Raw genomic sequence first — 24,725 nt, 5'->3', positions numbered from 1 at the left:
ATTTTGTGTACTACAATACTCACTGGAAATAATTTAGATTCTCAAACAAAAATTTGCATTTTTTTTCCCCCAAAGACCGTCTTTTTAATGGGCTAACAACCTCACAAGAAACAGCTGGGGAGTTAAAGCAAAACTCAGAGAGATTCCAGACTGCATTTCTTGGACCATTATCTTGGTCCCAAAAGTTCAGGATAACCTTGAGCAAGCAAATCAGATCATTGCTTTTTTGAACAAGCAGCACATTTGAGTACCTTGATTTCTGAGTATTTATCTTGACATACTTTTTGCTTGGTGCTATTTAGCAATGCCAGAAAGAACTCAGTATTTACAGTCACTTTCAAAAGGCTGCCTTTTAAACTTCTGGGGAAAAAAAGCTACCTTTACACTTTTCCATCTAGAAAACAGAAAGAGCAACATTTCTTACACTTCCTTCCCTAGTTTTACTTACAGAGGTTGAGCTGATTCACGTTTTCAAAGCACTTCAAGATATCTTGGAGAAGAGATGCAAAAACTATTTCAGAAGCACTATGCAGTGTCAAAATCTCTCATTATTTAAAATAAGTATGCCACTAAAGAAAATGCATTAATATTTTAATTCTTGCTGTGCTCTGATTTAATTCACATCTGCATTCTGACTATACTGGAGTTCATGGCTAATTACACTACATTCAGGTTTAAAAAATACCTAATTGTACATATGTGTGTGTTTTAATAACTACTATAATTTGATGACTACACACAATTCATTCTGAAGCTCAGACTGAAATATAACACCTGTACCCATGGCATTCTGTTGTACCTGGGGATCTACAGCTACCACTTTCTGAATTACTATCATCATTTATGTTAATAGTGGCACTTCAGTAATAGGCACCACCTCAACTTTTTTAGTTAATCCCAGGCATCTCACATGGCAGACAGACATTTGCTAAGCAACACATTTGCTGTAATTGCAGCAATTTATATGCGGCTAAACACAGTAAATACTGGCAGCTGAAAAAGGATTTTTAAAAACCAACTTTATTCCGTCTATGGCCATACACAATTCACTGCACAGCCTTTAAAGTTGACAGTCAACAATTCATTTCCACAATAGTACTACTCTGTGCTGTAAAGAATTCAAAGAAAAATAAAAAATAAAATTGAAGATTTTTCTACACATGGAATTAAAGTATAGGTATTAAATATAAAAAAGCACATTTATATAGATACTATTCTAAAATACTTACTGCCTGGTCTCTTGGGTACTGCTGAGTTTCCTAATCCTATATTTTGCATGAATTCAAAGCCAACACAACCAGTGATCCCACTACAAAGTCTGATACGTCTGCTCTGGCTGCATGTGGGAGCTACATGATGGAGCCACAGTCACTTCTGCTGATGCCATTCAGTAGCACCAACAAAATACTATCCTACATCTTGCACCACTCTCCAAACACCTTCAGGTTTTTACAACAATGAAGCATGTCAGGAGAGAACAACATACCAGTTATGAGTTTCTTTCACTTCATGAACTATACTAAACCAAGATCCACCCTAAAGAGAACACAGCTCTTGTAGGGGAAAAATAACCCACGACCACATCAGACAGTTATAGTTTAACTAATGCAGTACAGCCAGCCTTAATTACAGCCCAAGTATTTCACTTTGCATCATTAATACATTTTTTTTTGTATCCAATTTCATATAATTTTTCAAGCTTCCACAGGGGGAATAAAACAATATTCCTGGAGAATCCTTAGCCAGACCTTCCCTATCCAACATTAGCAAGAGGAATCAACCAACTAAGTAACCATAGGCATGTAGCAAATTCTAAATGTAGAAGATGTACGCTACACAGATCTGCTGCATAAAATGAATGGAAATACCCACCTTGCCAGAGACTCTCACTGACAGTATTTGCTCGACAAGGAAGCTGTGTGAAGATTTAGAAATCATGCATACAAGTCCAGCTTATTTTAGGTGCCCTAACGGTTACAGACCATTTTGCTTTACATTTCATTCATTTCAGTTATTTCTCATCTGCTGTCCTCATTGTCTGCATCTTTTCAAGCTACTTCCAGGGGCTCTTTTTTTAACCATAGTTCCTTTTCAGCTCCTAGCAAGCTTTTTCCCCTGCTCCTCTCTGTCTATAACTTCTTTCTCCATAATGTTTCCATCTTGTTGCTGCTCCTTCTTTATTTTACAGGTCCTTCTCTCCTGATCAATAACCTCTTGTTCTCCTCCCTTGTACTTAATTTCTTTCCTATCTACTGTTCATATTTCTGAAGCATTTTTAGCTCACTGAAAGTGATTTTCCAAAGGAGCTTAATACTTATTATCATTGTCTTCCAATTGCCATCAGAATTCAACACATTCAGGGAAGATTTTCAAAAGGTTGATCCCATGATCTTTTTTCATGTTGTCTTTCTCCTTTTTTTTTTTCCCTATTTTTAAACAGTGTTTGACAAAACATACTCTGTTCAACATATCCCAGACATATCCTCACTTCTGCATCCAGGAGATATACTTAAATCAAGGAGCTGTGTTCTCCATCCCCTGTTTCATCACTATCACGTACGTAAATCTCAAAAGAATTAAGGTTTCAAACACAGTAAATCTACAGATAGTAACGAATTATTCTAGAATGAATACAGAAATCACAAATATTAATAATTTATGGAAATTCATTAACTTAAGGTGCTAATCTAATGGTAGTAACAGTGTCCAGGATGCTTCTATAACCCTCAAAACAAGACATATTAGACTATATTATAAGTTTAGTAAAATATTGTGAAAGCAGGACAAAGGCTTATTCTGATGCAACTATGTGTAAAATTCAACATGCTGTTACAAGCTGTAAATGGGTCACTGTGAAAGAATGGTCAAAATACTTCCATTTATGAAAGGGAATTAGATAAACAAGAACAATAATTAAAAAAAAAAAAAAGGCGCTTTTTTTCTTTAAAAACATCACATCAGAATAGGTACCAGAAACATCTGTGATTAAGTCAATTATTTCCATCAAGGCACCAGATGTTTTTGTTTAGGGAACCTGTCATTAAACTTGAATCAAAGTTGCACCAAAAGAAGTCCATGTCACATACTGTATCACATATTGTGTGTACACACAAAAGTTACAGAATACACAAGCACAAAACCTTAATACAACACTATCATCCAACAACTCCCAAAGCAAATGATGCACATTAACATGCTGGCATATTTGGCAAACCCTTGTCTTGATGGGTGGACTCTGTCATAGAAGAGATACAGAATATTCATTGCTTCCAAATCCCATAATCATCCAACAACACTGTTACCAACAAAGAGTTCATAACTGAATGCTTTAAGTTCACATTAAGTAAAGCAGTCACAGAAATTCTTACCATTCTTACTACTTGGCCAAGAAGAGTTTTCTTTGAGTATTACACTCTTCAGGCTTGAGCACCATAACTACAAATATCTCCATCTAGAATGCTTCAAGAAATGTTATTACCATAGCTGTCTGGATCTGCTGCTCTAAAACCTACAAAAAGGAACTTAAAAAATATATACAGCATGCAAACAGAGGCGTTACAGACAGTATTACTTTTCTTAGACTGCAAAGAGAATGCATCATGTTCCAAGTCTTGGATATGGCACAAACTCAGACTGCTGAAACATCCAGAGAACCCCAAAGACAGGCATCTCTAGATTTTCCCAGATGACATAAGTTTGGACTCTGTACCCTAGTTTTTGGTATTAAAGCTTATTCCTTCTTCTTTAAATACACCAAAAAAAAAAATACTTATGAAAAGCACACCGAATTGGTCAAGGTGTGCGGGGAGCAATCAGGGTCTCCCTTATTTTTGCAGCATTCCAGATGATACATACATACTGTGGTGCTATATTTGTTACTATTATCTTTTGGCAACTGATACAACAGGTAACACCATCCACCTTTTCTTTGCAAGGGCATTAACTCTTGAGACTTTTCTGCCAGGTCTCTGCAATAAGCTAAGGGCAAGAGATTGCTACCAGTCAACTCTGGCTGTCTTGTAAGTCTTTACAGAAAACTGTACTTCTAATTTGTTTTTATTTCAAGCCATGTTAATGCATCATAACATTCAGCAAGACAAAATACATCCTACTGCACTACTAATTTATAGTTAATAATCTCTTAACTGCATTGTTTTTAAACTTCTGAGCTCTTTACTGATCTTTTTCAAAGACCCTTAAAGTAACTCTACTGATCAGAGGCCATAATTTTATCTACCAGCACAGCAAACATCACTTGTATTTTTTCCCCTTCTATTTATTCTGAACAAAGTCTTTTATCCCATTTCCTTGTTTAGCTCAGCTGAATAGCCCAGCAAAACATTTGAACCCATAATTAGTCTGAATGCTAAAAAAGTGGGAGTGTTGGAAGCATTTGTGTGCAGTTATGCTTACATGATTTCCAAGGCTTCGGAACTCATCAGGATGAGAATATATTTTTAAATAATGAGAAATAATAGCAGTTAATTTCTTAGTTAGCACATAGCTAGTTTTGCTGACCTCTGAACAGACTCGTCAAAACTGCTCTTATAATGTCAGTACACAAATTTGACAGAAAAAGGCCTCAGGAATGCCTTATGAGATACAGTGGCATGAAGAAAACAACACTATTTGCATCTAATTAAATAATACAGTATTTAGATACATAAGGCAGGAACAGAATATAAAAGAAAGGTAAAAGTCAAGTCAATTAAGAACATTAACACAGTGGGGTTCCTCAATCTAGACAGAAGCTACGGCTTTATCACTAGCAATTTACATATCAATACAGTTTATGAGCCATGGAGAAAAGTCACAAGGAAACACAAAACCCAGTTACCTCTGTAAGCATAATTTCACCACATTTATTATAAAGAAAAAAAACACATAAAAATTCCATGAGGCAGTGCCAACACTTAGATGTCATTCACACACATTTCTCACCACTTGGCATATTACTTACCTTTGCTGAAATTTTATTCCCTATGCAGTGGAGAAGTGATTTGTGGGAGAGAGAGGAACACAAAAGCTTTAGATTGGCAACTGCTATGATTCATCATTCTTTCTAATGCCGCAGAAAATCCTCAAGTGAAATCAACACTTCTACGAGTTCTAGCACAAACTGAGGGAGAAGAGGAGCGTCTGTTTTTATCATTTTTAGAAGTGGCATGGTTAGTACCCCCTTCCCAACTCTAGAAAAATGAGTCAAAATATTACCAAGTCCTAATCCTATTTCCAGCACTGTAAGTCTTTTCAACAAGTACATAAACAGTAGCACTTGGAGCAGGAAGACAACAGAATCTAGTTTCAATCAGACAAGAAAGTCATTCACTAATCAAACAAATCTAATCGAGCGCAACATGTATTTCTGCAATTTCATTTCACTTTTCTGAGAGACGAAGATGTTCATCTTAAATATCAACTTTCCAGGTGCATTTGCACTCCGTGTTCTACTGCGGCAGTCAAAGCACTGTGTAAGTGTAAAAATTAACTTATCCAGAGAATGTTGGTATTTCAGCTATGCCAATTCCATCTCTAAACAAGAACTTGTTTCTTAATGATGCACAAGCAAATTCCTTATACAAAATGCTCTCAATTTCGCAGTTAACCTATTACTGGAACAATGATAAACTGCTGGGTTTACCATAGTAGTACAAAGTATAAATTAATTCAAGTGCTTTATTAACCACAGGTTCTTCTGCTTCTCTCAGACATCGGAGGTTTGGGTCTCCTTCATTCTTGTGTTTGCAAGTTTCTTTGTCCTAGTAGTGTCCAATTACTCCATTATTTCAAATCTTTGGAAACACAGTTGCTGTTCATCTTCTGCATGATTTACCACATCCAATAAGAAATTCAACTTGATGATTTAATTAACAAAACAGAGACAATACATATATCCTCCTATTTTTGATTGATACCAATTTCTCTTCTCCCAAGCATCTTCTCCTGGACATACAAAATAATTTAAAACCCTCACAGAATGCAATAATAGAAAAATGAAGAAAAATAGAAAAATGGAGAAGAAAAAAAAATTGCTTCAGAAATAGTTGTGCTAGAAGAGTAAGACTGTAAAAGAAGGGAAACAGATCACACAGATAAGAACTTCAACTGGCAAAGACCTTTTAAGCAACAGAACAAAGAAGCCTCTTGATTCATCACAGTGTGTTCATTTGTCTTATATAGAAATAGAGCTATCATCACAACTGCTTTGCACTTTTATCTGAGTTCAGCTAACAAACAAACATTTGATTCTCTTTGTTTCATGGTATTTGGCTAAAAAACTCCTGCTGTAAGACTTCCTTTGAAGACAGAAAAGTTAAAATAATGAAGAACATGTAGTTGTTCTTCATGAAGACATGAAGGACAGTGATTTCCTAAAGCAGTCCAATTCTTTTGTTGGAACACTCTGAAGCACTACTGTTGGACAATTTTTATCCAGAGCTGCACAAGAGAACCTGGTGGAAAAAAGGTCAGTACAGGCAACAGAAAAAATTTCCTGTTTTCTTGCCTTCTGCACAACCCACTGAAGCTCCATGAATAGCTAAATGCCTCCAGCCAAAACAGAGCCTGCACTGACAACCCACTCTCCTGAAACAGAAATACACCACCCTACACAGCCAACTAAGGAACTGCATTCCATGGTCAAAAAAAAGTGGGTGTAGGATGAAAAATCATCTGTGTGCAAGAAATCATAGCAAGATTTTTTTGCCTCATGTACTTATGAATTTCAGAGGATATGTACTTTATTCGTTCAAGCTTCAGATAAGGGACAGAATTAAAACAGTTGGACACAGGTCAGATTTGAAGTCAGGCTCTAGTAAGAGAGCCATTCTGTCTTCAAAGGCGAACACACAGGTTATTTACAATTACCAACTACTATATAAACAAATACATACCCAAACCTTCAGACTCAAACAAGCAGGTATCATCCACCCCCACATCTCTGCACCAGGATAAGAAATTTGCTGTGTTGTCCCGTGCAAAAAAAGACCCTGAAGGAGCATTGGCTTTGCATGGAATCTTCCGTACTGGTAAGGTCTGCAAAACAGAAGTTCCCTATTTAGATAAATGACACATGTTAACATAATCATAGAACTCTACGATGGTTTGGGCTCATGCAATCTTAAGAGGTCATCCAGTTCCACCCTCCTGCCATGGGCAGGGACACCTTCCACTAGACCAGGCAATACTTTAGTGTTATGAAATCAATATGCAGATTTTGTATAGATGGGTGACTGCCACCAACGTATTTCCTTGTCCATTAAAGAACTGCAAGCAAGGAAGAATGAGAAGTGATGAAGTTGTTAACCACAGTCTTTTCAAAAGCATCATAATGGTTGAACAAATATTAGCAACTTCTTCAGAATATTAGCAACTACAAATTTGGGAATTCGTGTTTGGTCCAGTTCACTGAATAAACAAAAAAAACACAAACAAAAAAAACACCCCAACTTTATAAATACAGACCTTAAACCTGGAACTGAACTTTCCCAGAATTAAGGGTTAATTAGTTTCAGATGTATATTAGGAGAAAACCACAGTCTAAAGCAATAGGTCTTGAGGCCATAAGCACTTCAGAAACATCACAGTCTCAGATTTAACAACATGTGAATGCCCCCTATTCACAATAAGAAATGAAATCTAATAGCAATGAGATCAAGCTGTAACATGGAGACATGCTCAGCGTGTTCCAGAATAGTTAATTTATATGATTTTGATATTGGAGGAGATGCTACTCATATAGCCTATCAGTATCTGAAGCAAGCAGTAATGACTTTTTGCTTGCATTGGTACATTTACCAAGATGTGTAAAAAGAATACTTCAGCATTTAGTTCTTATTCAAGGTTTCTTTTCCTCAAATGAAAAGTAGTCATCACCCAGGGCAAAATGAAGAAAGAGTTAAAGAATGAAGCATTGTTACTAACCAACATTAGGAACATCTAAACCATGGAGGAATTCAGACCCCAAGTCCATTTGAATGTGCTGCTTTATGAACTATTACCTTCTGGAGTCAGTAGTTACTTGATGGCAAGTGAGTTAAGAGGCAGAAAACTGAAAATAGGGTCTTTTTTAGTTCCTAGTTCTATGTCCAAAAATCTGGTTTTAACAGTCCAAAATAATTCTTGGAAATGCGGACAGGGAAAAAGACACAGGAGTAAGCTTGCCCTTACAACAGCTGCTGCTAGCATACTAATGTCAGTATTTAAACTGTAGAAAATGTAGAAAAAGTTTCTGTAGGATTTTGTATTAGACACATGATAGAAGCAATGTAATTGTATAGAGTATCCTAGATGCATAGAACTACTCACCTCTATATACCTGATAAACCAAATAAATTGCAAACATGAGGAGATAGTAATACTTTTCTATATTGGATTAGCAGAAAACACTGACCAGTTTTACATCATATTTTATAGAAAAATACAAATAAACCTTTGTGTCACAGACATCACGTCACCTCCTGGACTATTCAGAATAAGGGAGGAAAAGGAAGGAGGAAGTAGGGAAACGAAGACAGCTATCCACTAAATCCAGAATAAATAAAGCCCAATGAAACCTGAATTCTTCCAAGGGGCTCTAGATATGGAACAACCTTACACATCAAGACACAAGCAACTTGTGAGACACTATTTTAAATCCCTTTTGTTCTTCTGGGAGTGGGGGATGCTCAGTTCCTCAAAGACCAGGCCTTTGGTTTCTTTTTCTTTTCTTTTCAAAAGGGAGGAAAAAAAACGAAAGCTGGTAGCACTAGACACATTTCTAGCCTAGCACCCTTTTCACATCATGCTAATGTCTTCAAAGAAACAATGAGTATCTGCACCCCGATGTAAATTCACATTATATGCCACAGACTGCTTCACATGTTGAACTATGATTTAACAGCCCTTAGGAAGAAGTAATGCAGCATTTGTCCACCTCTGTCCCACCTACATCCTTCCTCAGGAGACTTTAATTGGACAAGTCTAATAACCTTAAAAGAGCACCAACTTCTGTTAAAAGGACTCAGACAAAATTCTCTGGCAGAGTGTGGGAGGAAGGTCAACTAGTCCTGTCTGCATTCAGAGAAAAGCTGTCAAAACAAGCCCTTTGTTCCATGATTTTCTACTAAAATCTTACAAAAAAACTGCAAAAAAAAAAAAAAATAAAAGAAGTTCCTTCCTGAAAATAATTTCTTTAGCAAAGGTCTAACCTGACCTTACTTCCTCCAGTGCAGGAGAGGAACAAGCAGTGTGGGCAGAGATGTTCAACTGGCTAAGAAATAGCAGCACAGAGCAAGATGGGAAACAGGCCAGGAGCAGGAAGAGTTCTGCTGCTCTGTGAAGGAAGATGAGCCAGGAGCCAAGTGTAACCCCAGCACAGGTGGTGGCAGCCCTCACTGGCAACAGAGCAGTCCCACAGCACCCAAGTCAGGCACTGCTGGTGGCATAACAGCTTGAGCCAGCTGCCTTGTGACAAAATAAGGTGACAAGTCAGGTTCTAGTGTCATAAAGTCACAGAAGGGTCTGGGTTCCAACCCATATGAGTTGCAACTCCCTGCCATGGGCAGGGACACCTTCCACTAGACCAGGTTGTTCCCTGTATAACCTGGTCTTGAACACTACCAGGGATGTTTGATCAATAAACAGAACATAAGGCCAGGGGCAAGGCTACAGCAGAGGCCACAAAGCCCAGCCAGCTAAAAGAAAGGCTGGAGATGGTCTGTCCACAACTTAGCTTAGGCAAAAAGTGGGGATAAGGACAAAGGTAGCTCCTGGGCCACAGGCATAGAGGGGAGGCTGAGGTACCAGGTGAGGCTGGTCAAAACTGTTAGGGTCCCCTCAGGTCCTAACAGCAAGTATTCTGTGTTTTGTAGTGTTTCATTGGACTCAATCCATTCAGAAAATCATAGCTAGTTTATAATTGACTGTCTTGTCAATAAATTCAAAGAGGAGCCATTTCATGGTACTGTATTTTAAATACATAAAATGTCCACTGTAGATACAACACGCTGCTTCATATTCTCACAGAACCAAACTACCAGCAGCTATAAACTAGTTTAATACCATTAAAATTACACATAATGAAATTCTTTTCCCATTAATACTTGAGTATTTGAAGTAATACATTGTCAGACTAGTCCTGGAAACCAGGAGTTGCTCCTTGGCAGAGATGCCCTCAGCACTACAAAAGCAGCTAGAAGCAAAGAGACAGAGGGGAGAAAGAGCTCTGCTTTTCTTTTAAGGGGCTGTTAGGAAGGCTTTGCAATGCCTGGCAGGAATGCAGAAAACTAATTTTCTGCTGGGTCACTGCAGCTCCCCTGTACTAACACATGAATAAATCTGGTTCTAAGTATTTTGTTTTCTGATTTAGGTAGATCATACTGACTGACTATAGAAATTTTTTCAAAAAAAGCAAGTCAGAGGGTTTATGTGTATACATAAAATCTATATTGAATTCTTCTACATATGAAAATATAGATGAAATCTATATAGGTTATATAGAAATATATTTCAAGTTCATATGAAATCGATATAGATTTCATATATACACATCCATATTTCATATACAGATTTCATTATAGAGCATTTATGTGTATACAGGTTGACATATCTATGGATTTACATATATATCTACATATAGATATCTACATATGTATTATATAGATTTCTACATAGATTTACATAGTTCACACATAGATTTCATTATAGAGGGCTTATGTGTATATAGGAAATATATATATATTCATATGATTCATACGAATCATATGATATCTGTGCAGTTAGAGTCAGCAAATAAACCACTGCGAACTATCCATAAATTACACTTCGACAGCTTGACAACTATGATAGGCCTTTAAACACATCAGGCAACTTAGCTTCACCATGAAGCTCAGACAACCGAAAAACTGTCTGATTAATGGGTGCCCTAACCAACTCAAAAGTGAAACTCACAATATAAAAATGAGGCTTGTCCTGGACTACAGAAGGAAAAAAAGCTTACACTATTTAAGGAAAAGAAAAAATAAAAGCTCCAAGTCATTTTATGAAACAAATACTACACAGATAAATATCCCTGGCCTCACACGATCTCACTAAATTATAGGACACTATATTTCATCGCATTTCCCACAATATTAGGGTCTTGCTGAAGAGAACAGCAAAAGAAACACCCTCTTCTCTATTCAACAACAGCACAATCAGGTTGATCACAAAAATCATAGGGAAACACTCGTATTTTCTGATCACCTCATAAATTTCCCTCCCACCTTTTAAACAGAAGTCTACTTTTTTAGTATTTCCAAAACTGTCATAGTAACATTCAATCTACACATGAAAGCTTAAAGGCGTCACGGGCAAATATTTTTTACTGATTTGTATAAATGGCCTGACTATCTCACAAGTACTTTCTAACAGATCATTCTGAAGTAATTAGGTTTCCATATGGCAAAAGTGACTTTTGTTGACATAGTATAATATAACTGCAGTTGCTTTGCAACAGCAGAGTCCGCAATTACTCCTATCAAATAGCATGAAAACAATTCCCCAGTCACAATCCTTTTACAATCTTGTCTTGTTGATGTGTGTGCATGTGGTTTCACATGCAGGATGTGAAACTGTGAGTGAAACATATGATGCTATCCTAGAAAAATGCTGTCAGGTTCACATTGAAACCCAAAAGGTAGTCTCTTACACCCATGCTCTGAAATCACATGGAAAAAATGTAATTTTTGTACCATTTTTCCAAAATGAGGGACAACAAACACATGTTAAAGCCCCCATTTTATACAGCAGACTTGAGACACATTTTGAAGATTTGTAATCATACTTCCCTCTTTACTTACTATTAGGAAACAGCTCTTCCCTGTGAGGGTGGTGAGGCTCTGGCCCAGGTTGCCCAGAGAAGTTGTGGCTGCCCCATCCCTGGCAGTGTTCAAGGGCCAGTGGGATGGGGCCTGAAGCAACCTGCAGTAAGTGGAAGGCGTACCTGCCCATCGCAGGGGGCTGGAACTGGATGAGCTTTAAGATCCCTTCCAACGCAAACCAGTCTGGGATTCTATGACTTCACAAATTTTTGAATAGTCACTTCCACTTGAATTAAAGGAAAAAGATTGGCAATGTTGCTTGTCATGTAAAAGGGTTACAGTTAGGTAGGATAGATTTAACATGGTTTAGTGGTGGACTTGGCAGTCCTGGGTAACAGTTGGACTTGATGATCTTAAAGGTCTTTTCCAGCCTATTTGATTGTCTGGTAGGAAAAATTTGCTTTTATCACCTGATGTCCTACATTGACCAAAATGGGGGGAGAAATTACTCTGTGGAGACTGCAGCACCTCACTGCAGGGGTGTCTCTCATATGCCATGTGAGCACAAATTCATACTGAAATGTGAGTATATCAGCTAGAAACCCACATATCTGGTTCAGAACTTTTTACACTTTTGCCTTTACTACTTGCCTCTTGCTACTGACCTCAGAGCTATTCTTTTTCTTCAATTCTTCCCTTATTTTGCTCAGGTATTTTTAGAAAAGCCCTCTTCCTCCTTATAAAATTAGCTCATTAGGATACGGAATATCAAAGAAGTTCTGCCACAATCTTCTCTATAAATGATTTTTTTCTCCCCGTCTTTTATTAATTTGTTAAACCTAAGAGAACTGAAGCTCATTGCTACCAGAAGTTACTTTTACTGAGCTGCTGCAATTCACCTCACCACAAAGTGACAATACAGTCAACTTAGCTGCTATTTCTAATTCTTCAGAAACTCAAACCTAAAAAGTTTCAGATGCTATTTATAAATCACAGAAGTAGTGGCCCAGGCACTCATTCCAGCAAAGGAAAATTAGGCTTACCTTAGCCTGCTTTGCAGTGCCAAAACTCAGGTTTAGTCAATAGCCATAAAGTAAAGACAAGTATGAATCAGACATTAAATAAATGAAACTGTAATACCCACAAGGTAAAATAACTACTCCTGGGCAAGGTGGGCCCAGTTTTGTTCTCTCCCTACCCCATTTACTATGGGAGAGAATGCTTTCCAAATATAAAGACTGGAGAAACAACCAAAAGAACCTGCTAAATGAATAATCAAAATGGATAGAAGGAACTTTGCATACGGAAATGCATGCACAGAATTTACAATTAACCATTTCCCACTGAAAAAAAAAAAAAACCCTAAGAAAAAAAATTCTGTGCCCCCTCCTCAACCCTCCCAAAGCTTCAATAAATGTTAAAATCCAGGAAAATTTTCAAAACAAAAACCCAACATGGACGTTTCAAAGGCTTTGGAAACATCAATCAAAATTGCCCAGCTTTTCAACAGACACAGAACCAGGCACAGCTTCCAGATGAGCGAAAAATGACATGGCACTTGCAACAAATAAATGAATTGCCTAGGGATGCTTTAACACTGGGGAAACATTTTCCTTCAGTGAAATACAGTCTTTGCACTGTCATATTAAGTACTGTAGAGAGAGACCATTAAATGGAATAGCAGGTTGGATTTCAAGTTTAAAAATCACCTGTTGGTTAGATTTTTACCCTATATAATCATTGCAGAGAACATCAAAAGCCAGAAGTCACTCTGTCAATTTCCTAGGTTCTAAGAAAGCATTTGTGATCTCTTTGGAATACCTAACAGATTTACGATATGCAAATAAAAATAATTAATATCATCAAGGCTTTATATCAACATATAAACTACAATGTTAAAATAAATGCAGAACCAAGTTAATGGTTTAACCATGCAGTTAGTGTCAACGTAGAATGCGTCTCCCACTTCTTTCACATAGAATTAGTTTTATATTCCTAAGAGTAAGCATAGATAGAGAATAAGATTACTTTAACAACAATATAGTTTTTAAAGTCAAGATTTGATTCATGGCTTTGTTCTAAGTGCTCTACTGGTCACACAGAATAATGAACACACTGGTTACCATCCTGAAAAAGATGGGGTTAATAAATAGTTATGAAAAATTAATGCAACTGAAACACTACAACTCCTACTTCTAGTAGTGTTAGAAAAATCAAGGAATGCAAGAGATGACTCAATTCACATACAATGCACCAGACAACTGGGAGATCCAGAAGTAAATCATGTCAAAACTTGGCAAGGCAGAAGCTTAATTCACCAGTTTAAGCACATTTGATTATTTGACTAATAAGTAATTTAAATGTAGTCAAGGGACATATCCATTTCAACATATGGAGACAGAAGTCACAAAGTCTGCCAGAATCAGGTGGACACTGAAGAGAGGCTGGCTGTTGGGCAGCTGGATAACGCAGAGACCAACAGCCAGGAATCTTCCATTAGAAAGCAAGTGAGGCACAACTAATCATAGAATATCAGGTTGGAAGGGACCTCAGTGATGATCTGGTCCAACCTTTCTTTCCAAAACATGACCTAGACTAGATGTCCTAGCAGCCTGTCTAGCCAAATCTCAAAAAGTATCCAACATCAGGGAGGCCACCACTTGCCTGGGGAGATTATTCCAACAGCTGATTGTAAGAGAAGCTGACAACCAAAAGCCCATTTAAAGTGTCCGACTCTGTTCCTGCCCACTCAATTTGTGTAATTGAGGATGGAATTAAGTCACTGTAGTCTAAAATCTTGGGAAGGTCTTAAATTAACATTCAAAACTTCGAGACATCTAACTCTCTAACATAGCTATGCCTACTGAGTCATGGCAAAGACCTCCTGGCGGGGCTCCTGAAAACAAATGCAATAGGCAGAGCCTGGGATTCAGTAGTTCATTCCCATGCAATAAATGCTTTGTCCTTAGACCTCTAGTTTTCAGAGTTTATGTTATGATGAGGATTGATAAAATTGGCATTTCATAACAGGTTCTTAGGTAAACTCCATTAGAACACAATGGGGCAATTCTCACAGTTGCTCTTTCAGAGGACTATTGCACCTTATTTTTTGATATGCGATTGTGAGCTTTTCACCACCACAACCACAGAAGCCAGAGCTGAATCAATGTAGGGTTAGCTGAAGAAGTTGAAGAAGCCTCGTTTCTGAATTTCCCTCATTTATATTGTAATTTAATGAGAAAACCAGGAGGACTGCGTTTCACCAAGTTGTTTGTGGCTATCTCACGGTCACACAGCATGACCTGTGAATAAACATGGCAACTACATGAATTAAGTAGCATTTTTTCCATGAGATATAAACTACTCAAATCTGAGTGGAGTTTCATAGGACACATTTCAAAAAGTATCTTTTTAACCAACAATCATCTTATCAAACATCACCTTCTTGAAGGGGACATGATTGTCTCAAAACAAATATGAAAAATATTAAACATTGTCAAAACCAACTCATTTTAGTCTCAAACTTCAAAATCACTTCTTCCCCTTAATCATTCCAGAACGCAAGCCGAGGACAACACTTATGTCTGAATAGCTGAAGTCCATCAAAATATATTATAGGTTCTAAAATTTCATATTGAAAGATGTTTCTGTACTTTCACTTACAGTGAAGTGTAATAAAGTTCAAATAACCAACATATTTCTTCAGCTATGGCATTAAAGTAGATAAGCTTCCCCGGGCGGCCTGACTAAAAAATGTAAGAAGCCATTCACATTCCTTGATATCATAATTCTAAATGCTGGGTTCACGGCTGTATTACAATCATGCCTCTTTTCCTCCTGTTCTTCTCTCAGTGATCAACCTCACACTTTGCTGACCTTCTGAAGTTTGAGGTTCCCAGCCCTTCCTGCAACATAAGTTCCAAACTCTGCTTTACACCAAGTCAATTGCCAAGGAAAACTGTGATAAAGATTCATGCAGCCTAAAGCAAGTCAGATTTCTTCAGATGCTTTATCTGTTTGCTTTTTGGATTTACAGATGTTTAACAAAGATGTGATCTTCATGCAGACACTGAAAACATTCAGCAGAAAACATTCACACATAGCTCACTGCAGGTAAGTCTGATTCTCCAAAGCCGTGTATGTTCTTATTTAAGAACTTCTTTTCCTTTATGATAAAGAATCTAATTTTCTGTGAGTTTGCCAATTAGAAACCACAAGGAAACTGCTAGAGCCCTGAGAATTCTAAACTGGCGTAGAGTTTTAAATTGTCTGTGATTGGAAAAACATGTTGGAATGTTAATCTATACAGCCAAATTTCCAAACCAGCCTTAAATCAGCCTCTAAAGTTGTGAACAAAGCTTTACTGTATACTTGAAGCATTTGGGGCCAATTTACATATACAAGCCCAAATGGGAATACATGCTTTTTTAAATAAACAGATTAGACATAATTATGATAGCTATAAATTTGTGTCTATGCCTCCAAGTGACTTCTGTTTTCTCCAGCTGCATTGCAGTCACTGCTTATGGCTCTATATTCACTATTCCCATTGTTTCAGAAAATTTGGCTCATTATCTTAAGTTCAAGACTCATTGTTGGTAAATGGACTAAATTCTATAGTTCTTGCTTATTCATTATTCCCTAAGAACTACTAAAACTAAGTTTGACCTAAGAATTCCACAATTAAGCTGACGATAGTTGATCTAAACTGTATTTTCTCAAGCTTTTAAAAATATATGCTTATTTCCATTCAGCCTTTCGTTTCCTTTGTTACCTTTCTGTTCCAGACTATTCCTAATAGTCAAAATAAAAAAGCCCCATAGAAAGCTACCCCTCCCACCATTTTCCCCCCATGCCATAACCACAGTCCTGCGTCCAGCTCTGGGGGTAACAACACAAGAGGCACATGGAGCTTCTGGAGCGAGTCTAGAGGAGGCCATGAAGATGCTGTGAGGGCTGGAGCAGTTCTGCTCTGGAGACAGGCTGAGAGAGCTGGGCTGGTTCAGCCTGGAGAAGAGAAGGCTCCAGGGAGACCTTAGAGCAGCTTCCAGTGCCTAAAGGGGGGCTACAAGAAACCTGGAGAGGGGCTTCTGACAAGGGCCTGCAGGGACAGGAGAAGGGGGAATGGCTTTAAGCTGAGGGGAGATTAAGATGGTATCTCAGGATGGTAAGGCACTGGCACAGGTTGCCCAGAGAAGCTGTGGCTGCCCCATCCCTGGAAGTGTTCAAGGCCAGGTTGGACAGGGCTTGGAGCAACCTGGTCTAGTGGAAGGTGTCCCTGCCCATGGCAGGGGGTTGGAACTGGATGAGCTTTAAGGTCCCTTCCAACCCAAACCAATCTGTGATTATATGATCTAAACCAAGCATTTTTAGTTTGCTTTAAAGATTTAACAAAATAAATAACAGGAATGTTATAATACATTTCACGTAAGAGAAAATCCAGCAAATCTCAAAATGGCTGTTTATGTATTTCTCTCAGAAAATACGGTATCCCTATTTGCAATACCCAGACTTAAGTAATGGTAAAATTGTCATGAAAACTTGCAGATTTAATACAAATTTTATTAAGTGTCCAAGTATTAGTATTGCATACAAAACCAATGTTAACTAATCTCTTATGGAAACTGGAGATGCCCTCTAGTAAAAATGATATTATTAGAAATCAAAGTTTGGTTCTCTCTTAACCTGATCTTCAGTCTGAGTCATTACGATATTTTCCAAAGCAGAAGCTAACAAGAATTAACTGCTTCAATAGTGTTGCTTTTTCCATAACAATTACCTTGAGATGCAAATTCTGATTATTTCTGCTATGTCAAGTAGGAATGGAAGGAGGGTATGCAAGAGAATCCATTCCTCAGGTTCACTGATGAGAGCAAGGCCAGTTGACACAGATTAATTGTGCTCCATCCAAACAAGGGAACAACCCACGCTTCCCATAGGACAAGGAGTATCAGCCGGAAGAACAATCTGGAGAGACATGATGTCTCAGTGCTCCTTGCAGGACTATGTAGCTTTGCCCCCAGCACAGTGCAAAGCTTAAAGTGTACCTAAAAGCCTCTAAGAATTTCTTCAATGTATTCACCTGGCAGGTGCCAAGCAGACCACTACATAATAGTTTCAATTTGTTCAGAAATCTCATTTTATGCATGGGGGGGGGGCACAAAACTCCATCCTAACATGCAATCCTCCTGCAAGCAGAAAAGCTTTAGCTGTAAGACTTATTTGCTGAGGCATTCCAGGTTTGTCCACATGACCTGTTGCAGGCAAATCTTACAATATCTGCAAGAAACCTCGTAGCAATCCAGTTGAATTCATGAGCTCAGCAAGCTATTGACTTGTCTGAGAAAGGTACAAGGAATTCTCTAACAAACAGCTTTAGTCTTGTGGAAATGATTTATTCCAGATGGATTAGCACTTGAGAGTCATTTTGCAAGATGATTCTTTTCCTTTCATAACCACATCAGTCTGCCACTATAAAGATTAATGCACCAAAGACAATGCTGTACTTTTATTTTTTTCCCCTCCCAAGGAACTGAGGGCCATATCTATATTGTATATGATTAGAAATTGGCTCCATTGGCTTTTCCTGCAAAACAAAAGTTTCCAGAAAGTACAAGTCTGCAGACAAGCAAATTGCTGCCCCAGACCACAAAGAATCTGTTCATAGCCTAACAACATTCATGCAATTCTCAGCTGGAAATTCAGATTTATAACTTACAGAGAGCACCTGCACAGGGCTCTGCTATAGCTGAGGATTCTTTACCTTGGACAGACAGGCTCAAGGTGCCAAACTTACAGAATATTGTATTTGCTGGGAATCCATCCCACCTACAAGACACAGGTAACCTTGAGAAACTGAAATCTACAGTAAAAATAAAACCATCATGTTGATTAGATCAGACTTTCAGCTTGGCCATCCATGGTCTAAGAGCAAGATCCACATATCTCAAAGGCAAATACTTTAAAGCAGACAAAATACAGAAGAGACTGTCCAAAGAGAACATTTATTCTTAGCCCTTTCCATCTGAACTTGAGTTACACCTCCAGGAATGAAAATTCATAACTTTTTCAAATTTAAGAACCATTTAAGTAATTCTATTTTACCTATGGATGGTCTAATAGCAGTCACACACATCTGATTCTGTTTAGGAATGTTAATCATTTTCTTAATTGAGAATACTTCGATGCAGTAAGTAATCAAAAAGTATTACTATATTTCAGAAAGACCAAGTAAAAGGAAATTATAAAATTCCTAATTTTCATTGCACAGCACCTCAATCATTTACCAAGAGGAAGACTTCCTTCGGGCAGGACCTTTTCTATTTGAAGAAAATAAGTTCTGTGGTTTGGTCTATCTTTTTGTATTTTACTATCCTGAATAATTTTAATGTACATCCACTCTCTGACAACTCCATTAAGTGAAGCTCTAAGAGCTTCAGTGTTGATTTTATTAACTGTAATATTTAGCTCCAACAGCTTTTTATTAGCCTCCTCATTTTTAAGAGCTCAAAAATACTGTGGTCTTTACTACTTTGAGGTTTAGTTAGATCTTAAACCAGCTCCTAAATTCTGCCAAGCACGCCTGCTGCCCACCAGCCAAGCTAGCTGCCTTGGGAAGGTATTAAATATTTCCCTAGTTCTCTTCCCCTGGTTTGATATTAATCAGTTTAGGAGAAATTCTATGATTCTATGAAAGTACACTAACATCATGTTATATATATTATACCTTCTATCATTTATGTGTATGGTCTTCTGCAAACCAAAATAACAATTTAACGTTACAGTATCTGTACAAGTGGCTCACCTTGTCCAAGACCTGAATGGATCCTACTGGATTACTTACAAATGAGGGTTAGAGTATCATGTTCATTTGTCACTTTACCTATGTGACAATGTATCATAATGAAGATTCATGAGATTTTCTGAAACAAAACTGCCTCATCTCTGAAGTGCTGCCAAACACTCAGCTTGTTTTGATGATGCATGTCTTGGAGACTCAGAGGCACTTGTTACTCCTTGTGAATCTCCAGGATTCTGCTAACTTCTCCATTCACATCATTGATGGAAAAGATAGAACAAGCATAAATATACCTTTTGCTCTTATAAATTGTTAGAGCAATCCCAGAGCTGTTACTCCATCCTGACTCTCACTGGTTTGGTGATGACTCAAATCCTAAACCATTGGTCCAGATTCTCTTCTTTAGAAAGACCAGCTTCCCTATATTTGCTTATGGCCCCATAGCAGAGGGGACACAATGCTCTTTGAAGCAGTAGATTCACAAACAAAGGTTTATCTCTTACTTGCATTTAGAGAACCATGAGTGTTCATGTTTCTTGTAAAGAAGTGGAGTCAAATATCAATTTATTTTCTAAATAGGAACTACCTGATACTAATCACAGCTCATCAAATGGGACAGCAATAGTGCAGTCAAAGTGCTCAAAGTAGTTAATAGAATTCACAAGTTAAGACACAAGTCCTTCACCGTCTACTTCTACGGACAGTTATAACTATCCTTAGAAGCATAAGTATCTTGAAACTTAAAACAAACCGTGAGCTTTCAGTTGCGAAACTGCTGAATTGTTTCAGCCCCGAGATGCAGGTTCAATATTAAACTTAATTAAGGGAAAAAAAATCTTCCATCGCAAACAACAGTTTAGATCTCTTAATTCTAACTCTCAACATGCATAACATGACTTTGAAAGTGCACTCAAAAGGCCAAAGAAAGCTGCATGACTCTGAGAATCCAATGCTGTGACAGTGATCTACACCAACCAAGTACCAGTACATTTCCCAGAAGCAAGTGAAAGCTTTGGATATGGAATAACTGTAAAATACGCTTCAGATACTAGGACTAGGGGTAAGCTGTGGGCAGAACCTCTTAAGGTTAGGAAATACCTGAATGCTGTGCGCAGAAATGGCCGTAACTGTGAAAGTTACTCTCAGTGGAAGTACATGTGCACATCCAAGAAGAAAATTCGCTCTCTGCTTTCCACACAACAGCTTTGCTTCACTGCACATTCAATTCAACCTTATTAAACCAGATCCCACTGGAATAATAAAATTAAATGCATATTTGAATGAAGCATCCTAGGACTTATCAAATATTTGCATCTGGATTTCTTTTGTACTTCTATTTTTTTTATAGGCCAAATCTAACCTAGATCCCAGCTTCCTGAAGATGAGATTGAATTTGAGATTCCAATTCAGTATTCCAAAGTATTTCTAAAAGTCATTTGAGTTGAGATTTAGCTGATTAACCTCCCAGAATGCAGGCAAAGAAGATGAATCATCTTCAACCTGTTTGCCAGGTTGCATTCGTTTGACATGAAAACACTGAAAAGTGTAATGCTCATAAAAGTATCTGCAGCTTCAAGGATGGTGGGCATACTACTATGCCCCATCTATTAAAATGGTGATAATAATTAACAAAATTTATTTATGTTTATTTTAAAAATCTTAATTCACAGGCTTACTAAACTAAGCCCAAGCAACTGTGGGCTCTGTACATAGTGCATATGCCTTGATGCTCTGAATTTGTTTGTACAGCTGTGAAATTCTCAAATTAACTGTCAGGAAAATTAAAATACTGCCTGGAGAGCACAGAGATGAAATCCAAGCCAATGGGAGAAAATTACAAAATACCATCCTGTGACATGAATCACTTTAATGGAATAAGTCCTGCTATGTTAGTAAGTCCGTAGTTTCTAGATAGTAGACCATTAGCAGCAGCAGCAGCACAGGTAGTTCTAACAGCTTAGTACCACACAAATCTTGAGCATTTATTAAGACTGATATCTGTCATCCCCTTGTGTCCTGGGTTCAGCAGTAGCAGTCATGTTACCCAGTCATGAACCCAGGGCACCTTGTCATTTTATAAATGTACATGACTATATCTATTTATGACCATAAAATCTCCAGAAAGAGGAAAAAATTACTTCTTTACAAATATGTTATAGAGTCGCACCAGTCTAATGCTGTCCTCACTGTCTAAAATTTCCATTTCAAATTCAAAGCTTTGTCTGTCTGAAGCAATGGATCAGATACAACAATGTTTTCACAATCATATGGTTTTGCTGCTTTAACAATGAAGACTATAGTCACCTTGGATTTGCAGAAGAACCGAGTGCATAAGATCCTTTGAAATGAACAGCTATTAAATACTTCATATTTATAAACTGAAATGCTTTTAGTAACTTCTTACTGAATGATTAACAAATCAAAGACCACAAGATTAGGGAGGCAGGTTGGTGGAGGACATATTCAGGCCTTCTATGATAATACCCAAAAACGCCTATTATGGCATTAAGCTTACAATGCCAATGAGGAGAGATGATGCAAATAGCACCAGAGGCTGCCAAACCCCACTGCTCTCAATCACACATTACTCCCTCTGGATAACAGATTCCAAAGCCCAACGCGAGTAAGGTACCATTTTTAACTGCAGGGATTGCTGCTAACATTCTAAAGAGGCATGTTTAGACAGAAAGAGTACATACTTAATTTAAAATAACTTCTTTGAAGTTTGACCCTTGTGAAAGGATAGTTTTGCCACTATCTACCTGAACAACCAGAAAGGGATTTATTCTCAAGAAGCAGTAATGCACAGAACATAAGAGTGACCCTGTGAGGCCAACTAAAGGTTCACCTAACCCAGCTGCAGACTGGCCATAAGTATTAGTTAAGAATTTAAGACTAGCAAACATGTTACACCTTTCAGTACTTTCTCAAGCTCCAACTATTTTAAGCTAGAGACCTCCTCACCTACATGTGGTTCCTGTGTATTCAGCCTTTCAAAGAGATCTCTCTTCCACTACTTACTCACTGTGTTCTTGAACCCAGGTATATTTTAACATTCATTGAAAAGATATTTCCAACCAGTTTGTAAATCAGCTTGGTTTCTACCAGCTTCATTCAATGTCCCATGTGTTCTGCGCAGATAAGGCTGAACATCTACCATGCCATCTCCGATATTGCGGGTTTCACCATATGCCCCCATGCAGTCTCCTTCCACATGGAAGGACCCTAACTGAACTCAGCCACTCATAAAAAGCTACTCACTTCCTTCATTTCCAAAATGTTACTCTTTCATTGCCTTCCTCTGACTTTTAAGGAAAGAGGACATTGCTTTTGCATCACATACCTTTTAATTCCTTTTCCATTTCTTCAAGCTGTATCCCCAAGGCATTACCAGTAGTTTCTTAACTCTTCTGAAAATGTCCCCAGCATCCACAGGCGTCTCCAAATGACACAAAGAGGAAGTCTTTATGTCAATACCACCATCTCCCTTCCAGGTTTGGAAAACACAATATTTTGGGAGGCACAACTCCTTTGGTTTATGCTTTCCCGATTTATTTCACACTCAAAAAAGGGTGATGCTGACCTAAGGGGTCCCTGAAAACTGAAGAAAGTTAAGTCCTTCCTAATAAGAAAGGGAATGATGAAGTCCTGTTCAGAAACAAACTGCAAACCCTACAGTGACTCGAAACACATTGCACAAGCAGTTAACCCAGAAGCAACAGGATTTAATCTCTGCCACTCTGTAGAGTATTGCAATATGAACTTAAGGAATTACGGCAATTAACTGATGAGTCAGTATATACAATATTAGTTTTTAATGTTTTCTTACATGTGTTGCTAGAGCTGCTAAACTGGCCAGACAGCCCACAAGAGCTCACAAGTAAATTCATGATCAGTAGCACATATCAAGCAGAACAGAATATATCATCTTCCAGTAAGACAAAACTAAACTCATAAGATTTTATGGAGCTTTGCCATCTAGGAAGTAGATCGCTTACAAGGAAAAACTTCACTTAGAAAAACAGACCAAATCTTCAAGCTTGCAGAAGGACTTCACAGGATTACAGCTCCCCCATTATCTATATAGCCTTATCCTGTCTCACTCACTCAGCTGCAACCTTCTTCTGCCTGAAAGCTGATCCTTCTGGCAGCCACTCATTTGCTATCAATATGCTTCTATCTAACAAAATTCAAAGTTATATATGGGTGGAAAAGCACTTTATCTATTTTGATAGAGGCTGAATGACAGAGGTCAGCTTTTAGCTGTTTTTGTCAATAATGGCACTTTGTTTGTTTCTTTGCTTGCTGAGGGGAAAAAACCCAAACCAAGAAGTAACATTTCTTTCTGCCTAGCTAGTTTCTAGACTCAATTGAAGACTGCCGTAAGTGCTTTCTCAGCTTGGGAACTACCATGATGCTAACAGGCCACCCCTTAGGTGAAGACAGGCTGGACCATATTACAAAGAGGAACTCAAGTCATCCAATAATTCTACTAACCAAACCCTGATTATAATTTGAAATATGAAATATGAGTCCCAGCTGTCTTTTCCTCCTTTGTGGAAAAAGGCTTCCTTCCTTCTCTACTTTAGTTCTTATCTTTCTTCCCAACTATCACTTCCTTTTTCTTCAGATAAACAGAAAACCCAAGCAAGCAAAACACACCCCCCAATTCACAGAAAGTTAACAATGATTAAAGCCTATCTTAGTGCAGACAACAATTACTAGGTTGGAACCAAGTAAAACAACTTAGGCAGCTGCAGCTGACACAAGGCTGTGGGTTCTCAGAACTGCTGATAAAATTTATGCTGTACCCTGATTTCTGCTGCAGAGTAGTTTTGAAAACATCAAGAATAGAAGATGCAATATGTGATTTCTGCTCTTGGGCTTTTTTCTAGCTGTCTATTTGCCTGCTTCACCTGTCAAGGAAGATGCATCTGAATTGAACAAGTAAAATAAAAACAGTTTCACAGTACATGCATTAACATGTCAATCACTTAAATTGTCCAAGGAAGAAACTTGTTGCACTCTTGAATTTCTCCCAGTAACACTGTCCTATGAAAATTATTGAAGTGAAAGGGTGATTGTGGTCAAGCAAGATCATAACCTGATTTTTGCAAAGATCCTGGGTATCTTCTGAATCTTTCCAC

At 37.9% G+C, this 24,725-nt stretch overlaps 1 protein-coding gene across 4 annotated transcripts in view; it reads right to left on the bottom strand.

Moving 5' to 3' along the window:
* Positions 1 to 24,725, bottom strand: part of GAS2 (growth arrest specific 2) — a 90,156-nt gene that overhangs the window by 47,143 nt on the left and 18,288 nt on the right. For all 4 annotated transcript variants that reach the window (XM_061479173.1, XM_061479171.1, XM_061479172.1 and 1 more), the window contains exon 4: positions 6,894 to 7,035. In XM_061479173.1, the coding sequence (XP_061335157.1) occupies positions 6,894 to 7,035 (142 nt within the window). The remainder of the gene's footprint in view (positions 1 to 6,893; positions 7,036 to 24,725) is intronic.

This window comes from Pezoporus flaviventris, unplaced genomic scaffold (genome assembly GCF_033815535.1).
Source record: "Pezoporus flaviventris isolate CSIRO_AGI_PZ_B2104156 unplaced genomic scaffold, CSIRO_AGI_Pfla_v1 ptg000143l, whole genome shotgun sequence".
Taxonomy (NCBI): domain Eukaryota; kingdom Metazoa; phylum Chordata; class Aves; order Psittaciformes; family Psittacidae; genus Pezoporus; species Pezoporus flaviventris.
This window is presented reverse-complemented; position numbering and strand designations above follow the sequence as displayed.